This window comes from Budorcas taxicolor, chromosome 8 (assembly GCF_023091745.1).
Source record: "Budorcas taxicolor isolate Tak-1 chromosome 8, Takin1.1, whole genome shotgun sequence".
In the NCBI taxonomy this organism is placed as follows: domain Eukaryota; kingdom Metazoa; phylum Chordata; class Mammalia; order Artiodactyla; family Bovidae; genus Budorcas; species Budorcas taxicolor.
This window is the reverse complement of record NC_068917.1, coordinates 48647975-48661772: the sequence shown is the minus strand read 5'-3', so window position 1 is coordinate 48661772 and position 13798 is coordinate 48647975. Positions and strand designations below refer to the sequence as shown.

Below are 13798 nucleotides of genomic sequence, written 5' to 3'. Positions count from 1 at the left end.
TAGAATATTGAGAACAATTTTCTGGTAACCTCAAACCCCATAAATTAAATTCAGAAGTTGTTCCTGTGAAGGAGTGGCCAAAGTGTTTTGAGCAATGGCAGTGGCCTTGAAACATGCAAGTATCGAGTGTACCATGGCTTGTTGAGAAGGCCCAGGACCCACTAACCTGTGCTGGGCAGGTGCTAGAAGGCAAATTCAGCTACAGTATGGTCAGACATGTAGTCTAGCAGGCAGTCTACTATCTCTAAGGGATCAACGAGTGGCCATCCAGATGTCATTGGCATTCTTAATCCAAAAAAAATGAGTATCTAAGGTGGTGAGGCAGCCAACATTGGAGCAGTCTGTCCACAGAGAAAGAACACAAGTCCCTGAATGGAAGATCAGGAAATGGGAAGATCCACCAGAGCTTTCCATTGGCCAAACCCAAACAGAAGCCAGAGGAATAGGGAGCTGTTGATGCAACCCAAAGAGGCCAGCCTTGCAGGGAACAGAGTAGGGAAGGGAAGGTGCAGAGTGAATCTGGAGAGAAATGGAAGATGTCCAACCCCCGTGTCTTCATCAAAGCTGCACAGGGTTGAGGATACAGCCCTGAGTTCCAACCACAGAGACCTCACCCTGGTTGACATCTGGTACTCAGCTCACTCTGAAACCATTACCAATACAATCTGCCAAGCCATAGTTCACAATTTCAGGCACAAGGATATCAGAGAAAACAAAATAATAGTTTGTTGAGGCAAGATAATTCTGTGTGAGGAGGCTTTTTCTGACCACGTGAGCTTGTTTAAACTGACAATGATTTTAGGAAGGTGAAATGTGTATTCCATATCCATCTTGGCTCCCGGTATTATTAAATTTAATTTCTGGATGATTCAAAGGAGATTAAACTTTAATGAATTCTAGTCTTTTATATTTCTTTTATGTTACTCTTATAAATAGATGTGTTTTGTTTAGAAAAGCTGATGATTTGAGTGGAGTTCTTAATGTCCTTTGGATTCCATAGTAGATGTTTCATGACTGATTTCACTCATGGAAGGGAAACCCATTTATACAATAGGGAAGGTAGATAAGAATACCTGGGTATTCCTATTCTCTCATCTTTTTTTTTTCCTTGAATGAAAACCATTAATCTCCCAACCTATGCCGATTGTGTGTGTGTGTGTGTGTGTGTGTGTGTGTGTGTGTGCGTGCGTGCGTGCGCGTGTATCTACATTACATATAGGACATAATCTTGTTTGGCAAGCTGTTTCTATGGAAATTATCAATAACAGTCTCAATGTCAGCGACGGCCCCTCCAATGGCTTGATGTCAGACGTCATGTTGACTGGAACAGTGTGTGTGCTGGTGGATTAGGACAGGCTGCCTGGAGAATCCCATGGACAGAGGAGCCTGACAGGCTACAGTCCATAGGGTCACAAAGAATCGGATACGACTGGGCAGCTGAGCACTCTTGCATGCATGCAGTCCCAAGATATAGGACTTCCCTTCCAACTCCAGCAGGGGAAGACCAGCAGCGTTCATTAAGTCCATGAGAAGCAGTTGTACTCTTATACTTTAAATACATGCAAAAGTGTAAAAACTTATATAAATGAAATCGTTTTGTTCATTCTAGCTTTTTCAGAGGAAAGAATGGCCAGTGCAGACTTTCTTCTTCTTCTCCCCTCCACCTTCGTGTGTCTTCCCTACAACTGCGTCACTGCTCCACCCCTCCCCCCCACACACACACAGCGCTCTCCAGATTAACAAGCCTGTGTCATTCTTTTTGCTACTGTTTACATTTCATTTTGTCTTCAGTCTGACTACTGAACTACTAAAACTACTTCTGAATGTGTTAAAAGGGACAGTCTATTGGAAAGCCTTCTTAACAACTACATAAGGACAGATCAACCAAAGTAATTTATAGCCTCCCCTTCTTTTCATCCCAAACCAACATGAGCCTCAGCTAACGTTATGAGCTGCCTGGGTTCAACTGCTGAATCATGAAATGCTTTATTTCTAAATGGTGTGCTGCAATGGATTCCCTCCTTTTATTCACTTTTTCCAACTCAGCTGTAGAACATTCTAGAACCAGGAGCCAGAAAAGCCACCAGTGCTTCACTACAACCTGGATTCCCTGACTCCGGCAGCCAAGATGCCACAGCACCTCCTTTTCATGTTACATGGTTGTGCCTGCAGAGGGATCTGCCTTGCCTGTGTCATCCAGGTCACCCAGCCTTTTTGTAGAAGGGGAGGGATTTTCTTCAACCAGCTGTAACTCCTCTCTTCTACTCTCCCAGCCTCTGGAGGCACATGGGTCATAATCAAGGACTCTGGCTAGATAATAGCAGTCATCGCTTAAGCCTTAGTTCCTAGGACTTTATGAGCTGTGAAATTCCAGAACCTGTAAGAACAGCAGCACTTACATGATTCACAAAGGTGATGCAGTGGTGGTTGTTTTAACTCTAGCTTCCTTCTGTAGCTTGGACCTGTTTCTGCTTTGCATTCATCACCAGGTATTACAATTACTGAAGCTTGTCTGCCCTTGAAGACATGGGACCATGGTTTAGAAACTTGCATCCCCCCACCTTGCACAGTGCCTACTACTGGATCAACGCCCTCAAATGCAGGCAAATGTTGAATCACCGGAGTTCTTTGGGCACTTAAAGCATCAAAAGAAGGTAGAGAAGGTTGCAGGGGTGGATGAGGGCAGCAGAGATTCAAGATGGAAAGAAGAAATGAGTTCTCAAAAGGCTGAGCATGGCAACGCCCAACAGGCCCCTGATATTGAAAAGTGGGAAGATAATTATTTTCTTTTTAATCACTAACAATTTATTGACTACCTACTATGTTTCCTCTGTACTTGGCACTGGGGAATCAAACATAAATGAGCTGCACACTTTTCTCAAGGATTTCATATTTATAAAGAATTGCTGCTCAGAACAACAGTTGTTATGATATTTTATTTAGATAGAGTTCAGTGAGGATGATGGGAAGGGTTAATCAGATTTTATTATTCCCCTGCTTAAACCTTCCCCAGTACCATGCCCACGGACTGTAGCTTACCAGGCTCCTCTGTCCATGGAATTCTCCAGGCAAGAATGCTAGAGTGGGTAGCAGTTCCCTTCTCCAGGGCATCTTCCTGACACAAGGATGGAACCTAGGTCAAACCCTGCATTGCAGGCAGATTCTTTACCATCTGAGCCACCAGAGAAGCCCAGTAGCATGCCAGCGCACTTGAAATAGCTTTGCCATGATGTACCGAGCCCTGCCCTGCTGGCCGTTCCCATCTCTCCACCCTCACCTCCTAGCACATCATCTCTTACTCAGTTCACAAACATTATTTCTGTCTTTGAACACAGCAAGTCCTTTCTCACCTCAAGGCCCTGCCCTCGGATCTTTACTTGGCTCTTTCTTTATCATTCAGGCCTCAGCTCCAAAATCACTTCCTCTGGCCACTATAGAACCCTCTCTCCTCAGTCAGTTTCTCTGCCATCACCCTGTTTCATTTTCTTCATAAGACTTTTTGTTCTCCGATGTTATCTGATTTATTTATTAACATAATCATTGTCTCTTCCCCCTCTCCTTCCCCTTCACCCCCATGCATTAGAACGGGGTCTTCGCAAAAACAGAGCAGCCTTTCTAGCTCAGCCACTACTCTGCCTTTATGCCCAGAATATTGCCTGGAGGCTGACATGTAATAGACACTCATTAGGTAGGAAGTGACTTCCCCTTGCTTTGGGGAAGATAAGACAGATTCACCAGCAAAAAATTTTAAGTGAAAAAATATGTTAGGATAGGGAAGGCAGCTAGGGTCAGTGTCAGGACTCTGGGTATTAGACTGCAGGATACAGATGAAGCATGAAGATGAGGCTGGAGGAGAGATGTGGCTTCATTTGTTTGATGACGCATCAGGAGTAGGACTCCAGCACCCAGAGCCTAGAGCCAGAAAGTATGGATCAGACACCAGTCCTGCCAGGTGCAGCACTGGGCAATCACCTAATGCCACTTGCCTCCATTCCCTCGTTTTTAAAAGAGCTGACAATAATCTCTGTAAAGACAATAGGAGAGTACGTTCTTCATAGGCTAGTGGGAGGATTAAATAAGTCATTGTGTGGAAAATGCCTAGTAATGTGTGGTAGATAGCTAAGCACTTTCACCCCGTACTACACAGAGGAGGGTCACTGAAGAGTTTAAGAAACAGGGTTATGGGATTCAGGTCTGTATTTAGAAAGATGAGCAGGTTAGCACTCGTACAGATGGATCAGAGGAGACTGAGAAATTAGTTAAGGAAATAATTTTGTAGGCGAGAGAGACCAATACAATGTAGCCGCACCGAGGATGATGCGAGACTTGTTAAGACAATGGACTTGGTCATCAGTTTGGGGAAGGAGGTGAGGGAAAGAGACAAGTCAATAATAATTCCTGGATTGGGAACTTGGTGGTGCCTTTCACCTGTACAGGAATACAGGGGTGGGGATAGGGTGCCAGGTTTGGGAGCTGGGATGGGGAAGGAGGTTGAGGAGGCATGTTTTGTTCAGCTGTGGCAGGTAGAGGTTGGGTGCCATGGGAACTCCAGGTGGAGCTACCCAGCCAGAAGGTCCCCCCACACCTTCCTGGACTGCAATATGCTAAAGTGCTTATTAGCTCTGTACTTATTGATACTTAATGCTGGTGCTTAATTTTTAACGTTTATCTTTACCTTTTAAGCAAATAGCATGAAAAATATCTTTGTCCGTATCTGCATTTTTACTTTGAGATTCCTATAAGTAGAATTACTGGGGCAAAGGTATATTACCTTTTGAAGATTTTAATTCATCTTGCCAAATTTCTTTTCAAAAAAGTGGTACCAATAATATAATCCTACAATAACCTGGGATTCTTAACAAAAAGAAAAAGAAAACAGCTTGAGTGAGGTTTTTTAAATAAGCAAATTTGCCAAGGTATAGGGTCAGTCCTCTTGTGTGCTACCGATGGACCTGACCACCAGTGTCAGCTCCATCTTTAAAAGTTGGTAGTTGCCTTTGTCCTAGGGAATCCCTCAAATTGATGCCCTGTTATTAATTAACATGCTGCCAACACTATAACCCAAACTATATTCTTGAAACCAGGATGGTTCACTCTGTGTGTGAACATTCCCCTGAAGCTGGGGAAGGGGTATAAGGACCATACACCCAGTGAAAGGAAAGCTTCAGTGTATCAAAACTACCTTAGTTTAACATATTTCCCCCAAATAACTGTGTTTTGGTCACTTTCTTTACATGACTCAGTGTATGGACATGCACAGAAATCGCATTGTCTGTGGATCAATCAGTGCTCTACAAGACAGCACTATTTCCTGGTCAGACATGATTTTAACCCAGAATAAACTTTCTTTTTGATACATATATCAATAGATTTTCATCAGGCTAGAAAAGAAAGTGCCATTTTCACTGAAAGTGGGGTTTTGGTCAGTTCTGCACATGGTTATTATGAATTGCTGGCCTGCTCATGTGTTTTGGATGGTGGTCATTGCATCTCTAACTACACACAGCTGACACACTGCAGGGTAACAGTACCCAGGGAAGTATCTGGCATGTTTCGTATCCCTCCATTATGAACGCTTGCTTTGTTCTCAGCAGACTTAGATTTCAACGTGAGTGTGGTTTTTATCTGTTGTCTTTTCCAGAGAGTCCTTACGAGGGAAACTTGGATAGACTGTTCTTGTCCATGCCTTGAATGGAATTGAATATTTGTTTTGTATATATCATGCACCACTGGAGGCATGAAACCTGGGCGCTGTCAGCACCAATATTTGCCTCTTCTGTTACGTGCATTAACCATCCATCTGGTCTGAACAGAAATACGTACTTAGAAAACTTTCCTATACCTTGTCCACAGTCACCATTCTCAGGGGTTAAATAAGAGGAAGCCACAATTTTTCGAAGAAGAATGGGTCTAATTTGTGTGAAGTGGGATTCTTGTCAAGGAGGAGAGCAGTAAGGATTGATCATCTCTGCTAAACCATAATTGTTTTCTAGTGAGTGTTAGTCAGGGGTGGATCCATCAAAGAAGGGGGTAAAGATGGTAACTACTGCTTTAAGATGAACTTGGCAGCTCCAAAATGGCCTCCTTTACTACTGGGGCTATCATAGTGCTTGAAGGAAATTGCGATCGTTACGGTGGGAGTTGAGTAGAATATAATGCATCCTAATATTGGAGAGTCCATTAGATGTCCCTGGTCCTCCTGGAGCTTTCTGCTCTTACATTAAAGAGTTCATTTCCCAATTTTGTCCTTTTGTAAAATGAGCCCCCCAAAAGGACACTAAGGAAAGTTTACACACATTGAACCCATTTACCACAACTGCATTAAAATCATGGGGATCCTGCCTGTTTTTGTTGCTCTTTACATCCCCTGCAATTATTTCCATACACTGTATGCAGATTATGCTATAAAGCTATTTTGGATAAAAAGAAACCAAAATACTAAATTTACCAAATACCAAATTTGAGAGTGGTTGAAACCAAAGCCACCTCTGCAGTCACAAGTCCCTCTGGAAACAGGGAAAGAGACATACCCGTATTTTAAAGAAGTTAGCATGTTATAAAGTATCAGCTATAATGCTAACTTACAGAATCGAAGAATTTTAGATCCTGAGTGTATGAGGGAGCGACTATTAGAAATCAGAATATTAGTGTTTTAAGTGCAGTCGTCAGAACTCTGGCCTCTAGGGAAAAGGTGTTTCCCAGTCAGACAAGTTGGGTAACCCCTGCACCCTGCATCTTCCTCTCCTTGCATATTCACAAGGAAAGCCAACTGAAGTCAGCATCTCCCAAACTACTTGAGCAGGGAGCCTTTTTACTCTGCGTAGTAGCTGTTAACATCCTGCCACAGGAAATGAGTCCAGTCTCATGGTGGAGGTTCAGAAAATTAAACCACTTATCGGTAGTTGACAGAGCCAGTAATGCCAGGATGAGAACCCATTGATGGCTGAAGCCTCCCTCAGAATGGATGCATATTTGTACTGACAGCAATGGATTCAAAACATCCCAAGGCTTTTTTCCTCCTTGAAATACTCCTTCCCCCTGGCCCCCGCAGCATGCAGGATCCTAGATCCCCCACCAGGGATTGAACCCTTTCCCCCTGCAGTGAAAGCACGGAGTCCTAACCACGGGATCACCAGGAAAGTCCTTTTTTCCCTTGAAATTTATTTTTAAAAAATAGTTTCTAAAGTATCAAGGATCCTAGTTTAATTTAGAGAGATTTATCCCTTAGCAGATGGAAAATGTGTCAATTGGCTCATTCAATTTGGTAGTACTCTCTATTCATATGCATCAGAAACAGAACCTGAATAGTAAGCGCGGTGGGGAACTTAAAGGCTCAGAAGGCTGTCGGTCTGAGGGGTGGGGAAGAGAGAAAGCCAGTAAGCAATGTAACAAGGAGACATGTAATTACAAATTACAACACGTGCTACGAAGATGATGAACTATGTGCTGTCAGCTTGAGCCTAAATTTGCAATCACTTTTTAATTGACCGCGATTCAGACGAGATCAATAACAGCTGTTTTTATGATTATCTTGGTACTCGGCTTCTGCCTACAGTCTGAACCACGTAATAGCCCCTCCCCCTTCTTGTTTTTCCAGCCGGGTGGAGCAAAATGAGAGCGCAGTGAGCCGGCCCAGCCTCTCTCCCAGCCGTCTCCGACGCCCACCATGAACCACTTGGAGGGGGCCGCGGAGGTGGAGGTGACGGACGAGGCGGCAGGCGGGGAGGTGAACGAGTCGGTGGAGGCCGACCTGGAGCACCCCGAAGTGGAGGAGGAGCAGCAGCAGCAGCACTATGCGGGTCGCCCCGGGCGCCGGCGCGCCGTCGAAGACCCTCGCGCCCAGCCTGGGCAGCAGCAGCAGCAGGAAGAAGAGGAGCGTGGGGAGTGCCTGGCGCGCTCGGCCAGCACGGAGAGCGGCTTCCACAACCACACGGACACGGCCGAGGGCGACGTGATCGCCGCGGCCCGCGACGGCTACGACGCCGAGCGCGCTCAGGACCCCGACGACGAGAGCGCGTACGCTGTGCAGTACCGGCCCGAGGCCGAGGAGTACACTGAACAGGCGGAGGCCGAGCACGCCGAGGCCACGCACCGCCGCGCGCTGCCCAACCACCTGCACTTCCACTCGCTGGAGCACGAGGAGGCCATGAACGCGGCCTACTCGGGCTACGTCTACACGCACCGACTTTTCCACCGCGGCGAGGACGAACCCTACGCCGAGCCCTACGCCGACTACGGGGGCCTCCAGGAGCACGTGTACGAGGAGATTGGGGACGCGCCCGAGCTGGACGCGCGCGACGGTCTGCGGCTGTACGAGCAGGAGCGCGACGAGGCGGCCGCCTACCGCCAGGAGGCTCTGGGCGCGCGGCTGCACCACTATGACGAGCGCTCCGACGGCGAGTCCGACAGCCCGGAGAAGGAGGCCGAGTTCGCGCCCTACCCGCGCATGGACAGCTATGAGCAGGAGGAGGACATCGACCAGATCGTGGCCGAGGTCAAGCAGAGCATGAGTTCGCAAAGCCTCGACAAGGCGGCCGAGGACATGCCCGAGGCCGAGCAGGACCTGGAGCGCGCGCCCACCCCGGGCGGGGGCCGCCCCGACAGCCCCGGGCTGCAAGCGCCAGCGGGGCCGCAGCGGGCCCCTGGCGGCGAGGCGGTGCAGCGATACAGCAAGGAGAAGAGGGATGCTATCTCGCTGGCCATCAAGGACATCAAGGAGGCCATCGAGGAGGTGAAAACCAGGACCATCCGTTCGCCTTACACCCCCGACGAGCCCAAAGAGCCCATCTGGGTCATGCGCCAGGACATTAGTCCCACCAGGGATTGTGACGACCAGAGGCCGCTGGATGGCGATGTAAGTGTGTGCGGGTTCGGGCTCGCTCAGCTCTACGCGCGGCCAGGTGGGGAGACGGGCGCTGGGTGGCGTCATTTGTCACTAGAAATGACTTGACGGAAATGATCTCTGGGCATGCTCAGAAACAGCTTGCGCTTAAGAGCCGGTGAGCGAAAACCAGGTGGGAAGGAGTTAAGTGCTGAGAGGTTGCGATAAATCAGTGGTTCTCAAACTGTTACTGGAGCACTTGTTCAGAAATTGATTTCCAGACGCACCTCTTTCCATCCCCTAGTTTCACACTTAGATTTGGGGCAGGGCCTGCGAATATTTATTTCTAACGTTAACTAAAAAGTCTGTATTGAGGAAGGAGAGACTTCATTGGGGAGGTACTGTTGTAACAAGAACTCTTGCAGTAGCAGAACTGTGGAATCTGCAAGGGTTGCTGCTGCTGCTAAGTCGCTTCAGTCGTGTCCGACTCTGTGCGACCCCATAGACGGCCCCCTACCAGGCTCCTCTGTCCCTGGGATTCTCCAGGCAAGAACACTGGAGTGGGTTGCCATTTCCTTCTCAATGCATGAAAGTGAAAAGTGAAAGTGAAGTCGCTCAGTCGTGTCCGACTCTTCGCGACCTCATAGACTGCAGCCTAGGGTTAGGCAAAAGAGGATTCTTTCGTAGGTAGGAGTAAGCAAGGCCTGAAAGGACAAGATGTGAGGAAGTGGGATGAAGCATGGCTTGAACGTACTGCCCTTGATAGTGTTTTAATCTGAGAACAGCATTTTCCCAGGAGGGTTTGGTGAGGAGGGGCGGTAAACTGGCAGAAGTTCAGGTGCCTGGAAGAAGGTGAGAAGCTTAATCAAAGGTTGGTTAATAAGCATTCTGTTTTGACTAATCAGTTCAGCTAATCATTTCTCAGGCAAAGAATGGGAATTTGAGGGGTCTGTGTCTGGCCTTGTCATACGTAAACAAAGGGGCACCTGTGAGTTACTCAAGTCTTACCGGAAAGAGGTTCTTTGCATAAGGCATACTCACGAACGAAATGGGAGGATGGGGGTCTTTAACCTTTGCTGTTTTCTGGAATCTCAGGGCTCACGTTAAGTTCAGCATTGTCACTTATAAGTTGCTAGGTGATGCTGATGGCTGCTGGTCCCAGGACCACAATTTGAGAACCACTGTCTTAAATCAACCCCTTAAAGGTTTAGGATGAATAGTGGCCTTTTTAGAGGAAATGAAGGAGATTCTTCTGGGCCCTTTCCAGCCAAAGGATGTCTACAGTTTGTTTGCTTTTTTTTTCCCCCTTCTTTGTGACTTAGTTTTCATTTCTGGTGGTACCAGAAGGAGCTTCTCATGTCACGAAAGACATGCTTTTGAACTGAAATTACTTTCTTGTGAAGAGCTACGGAAAGCTGTTGCTGCCTCTTCGGCCTTTCACTTTCCATTTTTGAAATATCCAAGAAATTTGATAACTCGGCAAGCTTGGGTGTCACAGTCTACTCAGAAATAAATCAAGAAGGCTAACCTTTGCCCCCACTACCTGACTCTGAAGATTCTCTTTCTCCTCTGACTCTCACTTTTCCATTCTCTTGAATAATTTTTAAGCACTTTCATTTAAAATGGGAGCTTGGAGTAAAAGAAGGGTCAAGAGGTTAAATTTGGTTTCATTTAATTCTGCATTTTATGATTGCACCTATCTATTTCTGAGTTTATCTTTTGGAGTGAGAAACCATTATTGGAAGCTGTTTGTTCATTTTACTTTTAGGTAAAAGGCTGTGCAGGTCAGAGATGTCATTTGCCGCCTCTTTTAGTAACAGTCAACATTGGCTGTTAGCTGATTAAATCACAGGCACCTTTAAATCTTGGGCTTCCCTGGTGGCTCAGATGGTAAAGAATGTGCCTACCATGCATGAGAGCCAGGTTCGATTCCCAGATCAGGAATATCCCCACTCTGGTGTTCTTGCCTGGAGGATTCCATGGCCATAGGAGTCCATGGGGTTGCAAAGAAGCGGACACGACTGAGCAACTAACACTTAAGTGAAATTTCAACAAAGGCTGTTAGCTGATTCAGTCACCTTTAAGGCAGGGCTGGAACAGGCTGGAAAAGGATCTGCATCCTCCCCAGCCAGGGGGCGGCATTGGGTCAGTTCAGCCTCCTTCCTCAGTGTTTCCCCTCTGTAGTCCACGCTTCACATTCAGTTTAAAACAGGTGTGCTCCTATGCAGGATTCTGAGTGACCTCCAGTCTCTGCAGGTGTCTCCTGGCTTGGAGGGATGGAGTGCAGCTAGCATTTTTGCAGATGTAGTAGAAATGGAGCAGGCTTTTAAAAGTAGGGAGCTGGCAGGAGAACAGGTTCTAAATCCTTTTAGAAACTTGGAAAGTTGTTGGAAAAAAGCCACAGGAGCATTCGGTACAGATGCTGGCCTCTTCCTTCAGCTTTCTCACCTGTACCAGCTCCGTGAAACGACCTGCTTCACCACCTGGTCCCTGCAACCTGGTGATGAACCCACCACACACCCTCCACTAGGGCTGGGGGCTTGCTTTTATCCATTTGAACTACTAAAACAACCCTCTTACAAGTTGTTTCATTCAGAAGGTAGAATTGATTTTAGAATAGTTGGTGATGCTTCAGAATCCCATCTTGTCAGAAATTCAACTTAACACCAAGAAATTAGTGAATAGGGCTTTCTGAGTTATTAATAGTTAATACAAAGCAAACCCAAAACCCTGTGCCTTCAAGTAATCCACCAGTTGTCTTTAAACCATCTGAATTTGTGGGTTCCATTTCATCTGTCATGCCATAGGAAATCCCTTCATTTGCTACCTCTTTGATATTATTATGGGGGAAATACAAGTGTATACATTCTGTTAGTTTCCACCTCAGCATCAAAGAATATTTACTGAGTGCTCATTTCGTGTATGCTGTTGTAGAAAATGGAAAAGCACTATTAAAAGCACTGTGGCCTGAAGTCTTTCTGGAAGGTACTTGTTAAAAATGGCATTACTACCTTCCCTTTCCAAACCAGAATACCTTAGGTGGGGTCCAGTGATCTGTTCTTTGGGTTTGTTTTCCTTGCTTTGTTTTGTTTTGTACATTTTCCCTATGATTCTTGAGTATGTTTAAAAAAAAAAGGAACCACTGATTTAAAAGACAAGTATCATGTGGGTAGCTTTTCCATGTAAGCCCCTGTGGATTAGAGACCTAGCTAAATCTTATATTAACATGGGTGTGGTTTCATGGAATGGTCTCTCCCACTCTGGTTATGGTCAACAGGCCTGGGGAAGGGGCGCTGGGATTCTTGTTACAGGAGCAGTGCTTTCTCAAAATAGCATCATCAGAAACCACAGTGATGCAAATAGACAGAAATAAAAACCACCTGTACTACTACCTGCCAGAGATACCTGCTGATAGCTAAATTTGTTCTTCACACTACTTTTAATTCCCTCAGAACTTTAGCATTTTTCTCTTACTTGGAGGAAACTGACATCTGCTTGCTACTGAATCCTACAGAATGCGAAAATAGAACTGCTCATTAGCAAGGACTTACTGAATACAGACTAGATGCTCAGCAGTGAGTGGAAATAATTGTTTTCTGAAAAAAAGTACTTTATAAATGCTTTGCTTCTAGTAGAGGCTCTTTTCCAGGTATATGTTTGAGAACTGCCTTCCAGTCCCCTTCTTGAAAATGTTGTTAATGAATGACTAGTTCTGAAAGTCCCACAGTCTACCCATCTCTCTCTCTTAAAAAAAAAAAAAAATTTTAATTAGAGTATAATTGCTTTACAATGTTGTGTCAGTTTCCGCTTTACAACAAAGTGAATCAGCTATACATATGGCTATATCCCTTCCTCTTAAGCCTCCCTCCCACCCCCACCCCCTTCCCACCCTTCTAGGTCATCACAGAGCACCGAGCTGAGCCGCTCTCTCTTTAGGCAGCAGATTCACTCTGAGTAAAGAACAGAGTCGTGGTAGAATCAGAGACATGGGTAGGGGCAAGCGCACATCATAAATGGGAGCGTTTTGGCTACTTGGAATGGTGTGTTGTGTGGCTTGAATTGGTGTTTATCTCTCCTTGCTCTTTAAGCTACGCTAAAGTGACAGTAAAAATAGTAAAAATATGTAAACCCATAAGTGCCAGGAGACAGGAAATGGCAGCAGGTGAGAACAGAATTTTGGAACACCAAAGTAGTGGCTGGCTGTGGTAGACATTTGTGCCCCCAACCCCGTATTGCCAGTTGCTCTCTGCGTTCTAGCCCAGGGAGGACTGCCCTGCCCCCCTGATCCCCTCAGGGTGAGACGCGGCAGGGACCTGGGAGGCTGCAGCCTGAAGCTGCTTCTAGGCGGGAGCAGCCCAGAGCGCTGTCTTCGGCTGAAGCCTCGGGCGAAAGTGCTGGTGTCACCGGATGCCAGAGCCTCTGTCCACCTGGGTCCTGAGCGACTGATGAGCAGGGCTCCCTGCTGCCCCTGCAGGCATGTAGTGTGAGAGAGGACTCGATGTTTGTTGCTTTAAGCCTTGGGGATTTGGGGTGGTTCATTGCCACAGCATAGCCTCATAGCCTGATGCTGCTAAGGCACTTCAGTCACATGTGACTCTGTGCGACCCCATAGACGGCAGCCCACCAGGCTCCTCCGTCCATGGGATTTTCCAGGCAAGAGTACTGGAGTGGGTTGCCATTGCCTTCTCCGCATAGCCTGATGGGTTCTCACTAATACACTGATAAGGTTTCTGTGTTCCCTACTCTGCCTAGTGTCTGTAAGGATTTGTATTGTAGGCCCCTTAAAAGGCTAAGGAATGAAACACTGGATATCTCAGATGGCAGGAGTATGGCTGAAAAAGAAGAGAGGATTGTTTGGAGTTGTGTCATAGGAGAGATTAAACTCCAGATCCCTTCTCCAGCCCATGCCACCAGATTACCATGCCTCCCTCGCCTCCACAGAAGGTGGGAGGCTTACTGGAAAGAAATTGTGGACCA

General features: G+C 46.5%; 1 protein-coding gene across 1 annotated transcript in view; it reads left to right on the top strand.

Moving 5' to 3' along the window:
* The first annotated feature begins 7666 nt into the window (after positions 1-7666).
* Positions 7667-13798, top strand: part of APBA1 (amyloid beta precursor protein binding family A member 1) — an 82710-nt gene continuing 76578 nt past the window's right edge. The window contains exon 1 of the mRNA XM_052645112.1: positions 7667-8854. Within this exon, the coding sequence (XP_052501072.1) occupies positions 7667-8854 (1188 nt within the window). The remainder of the gene's footprint in view (positions 8855-13798) is intronic.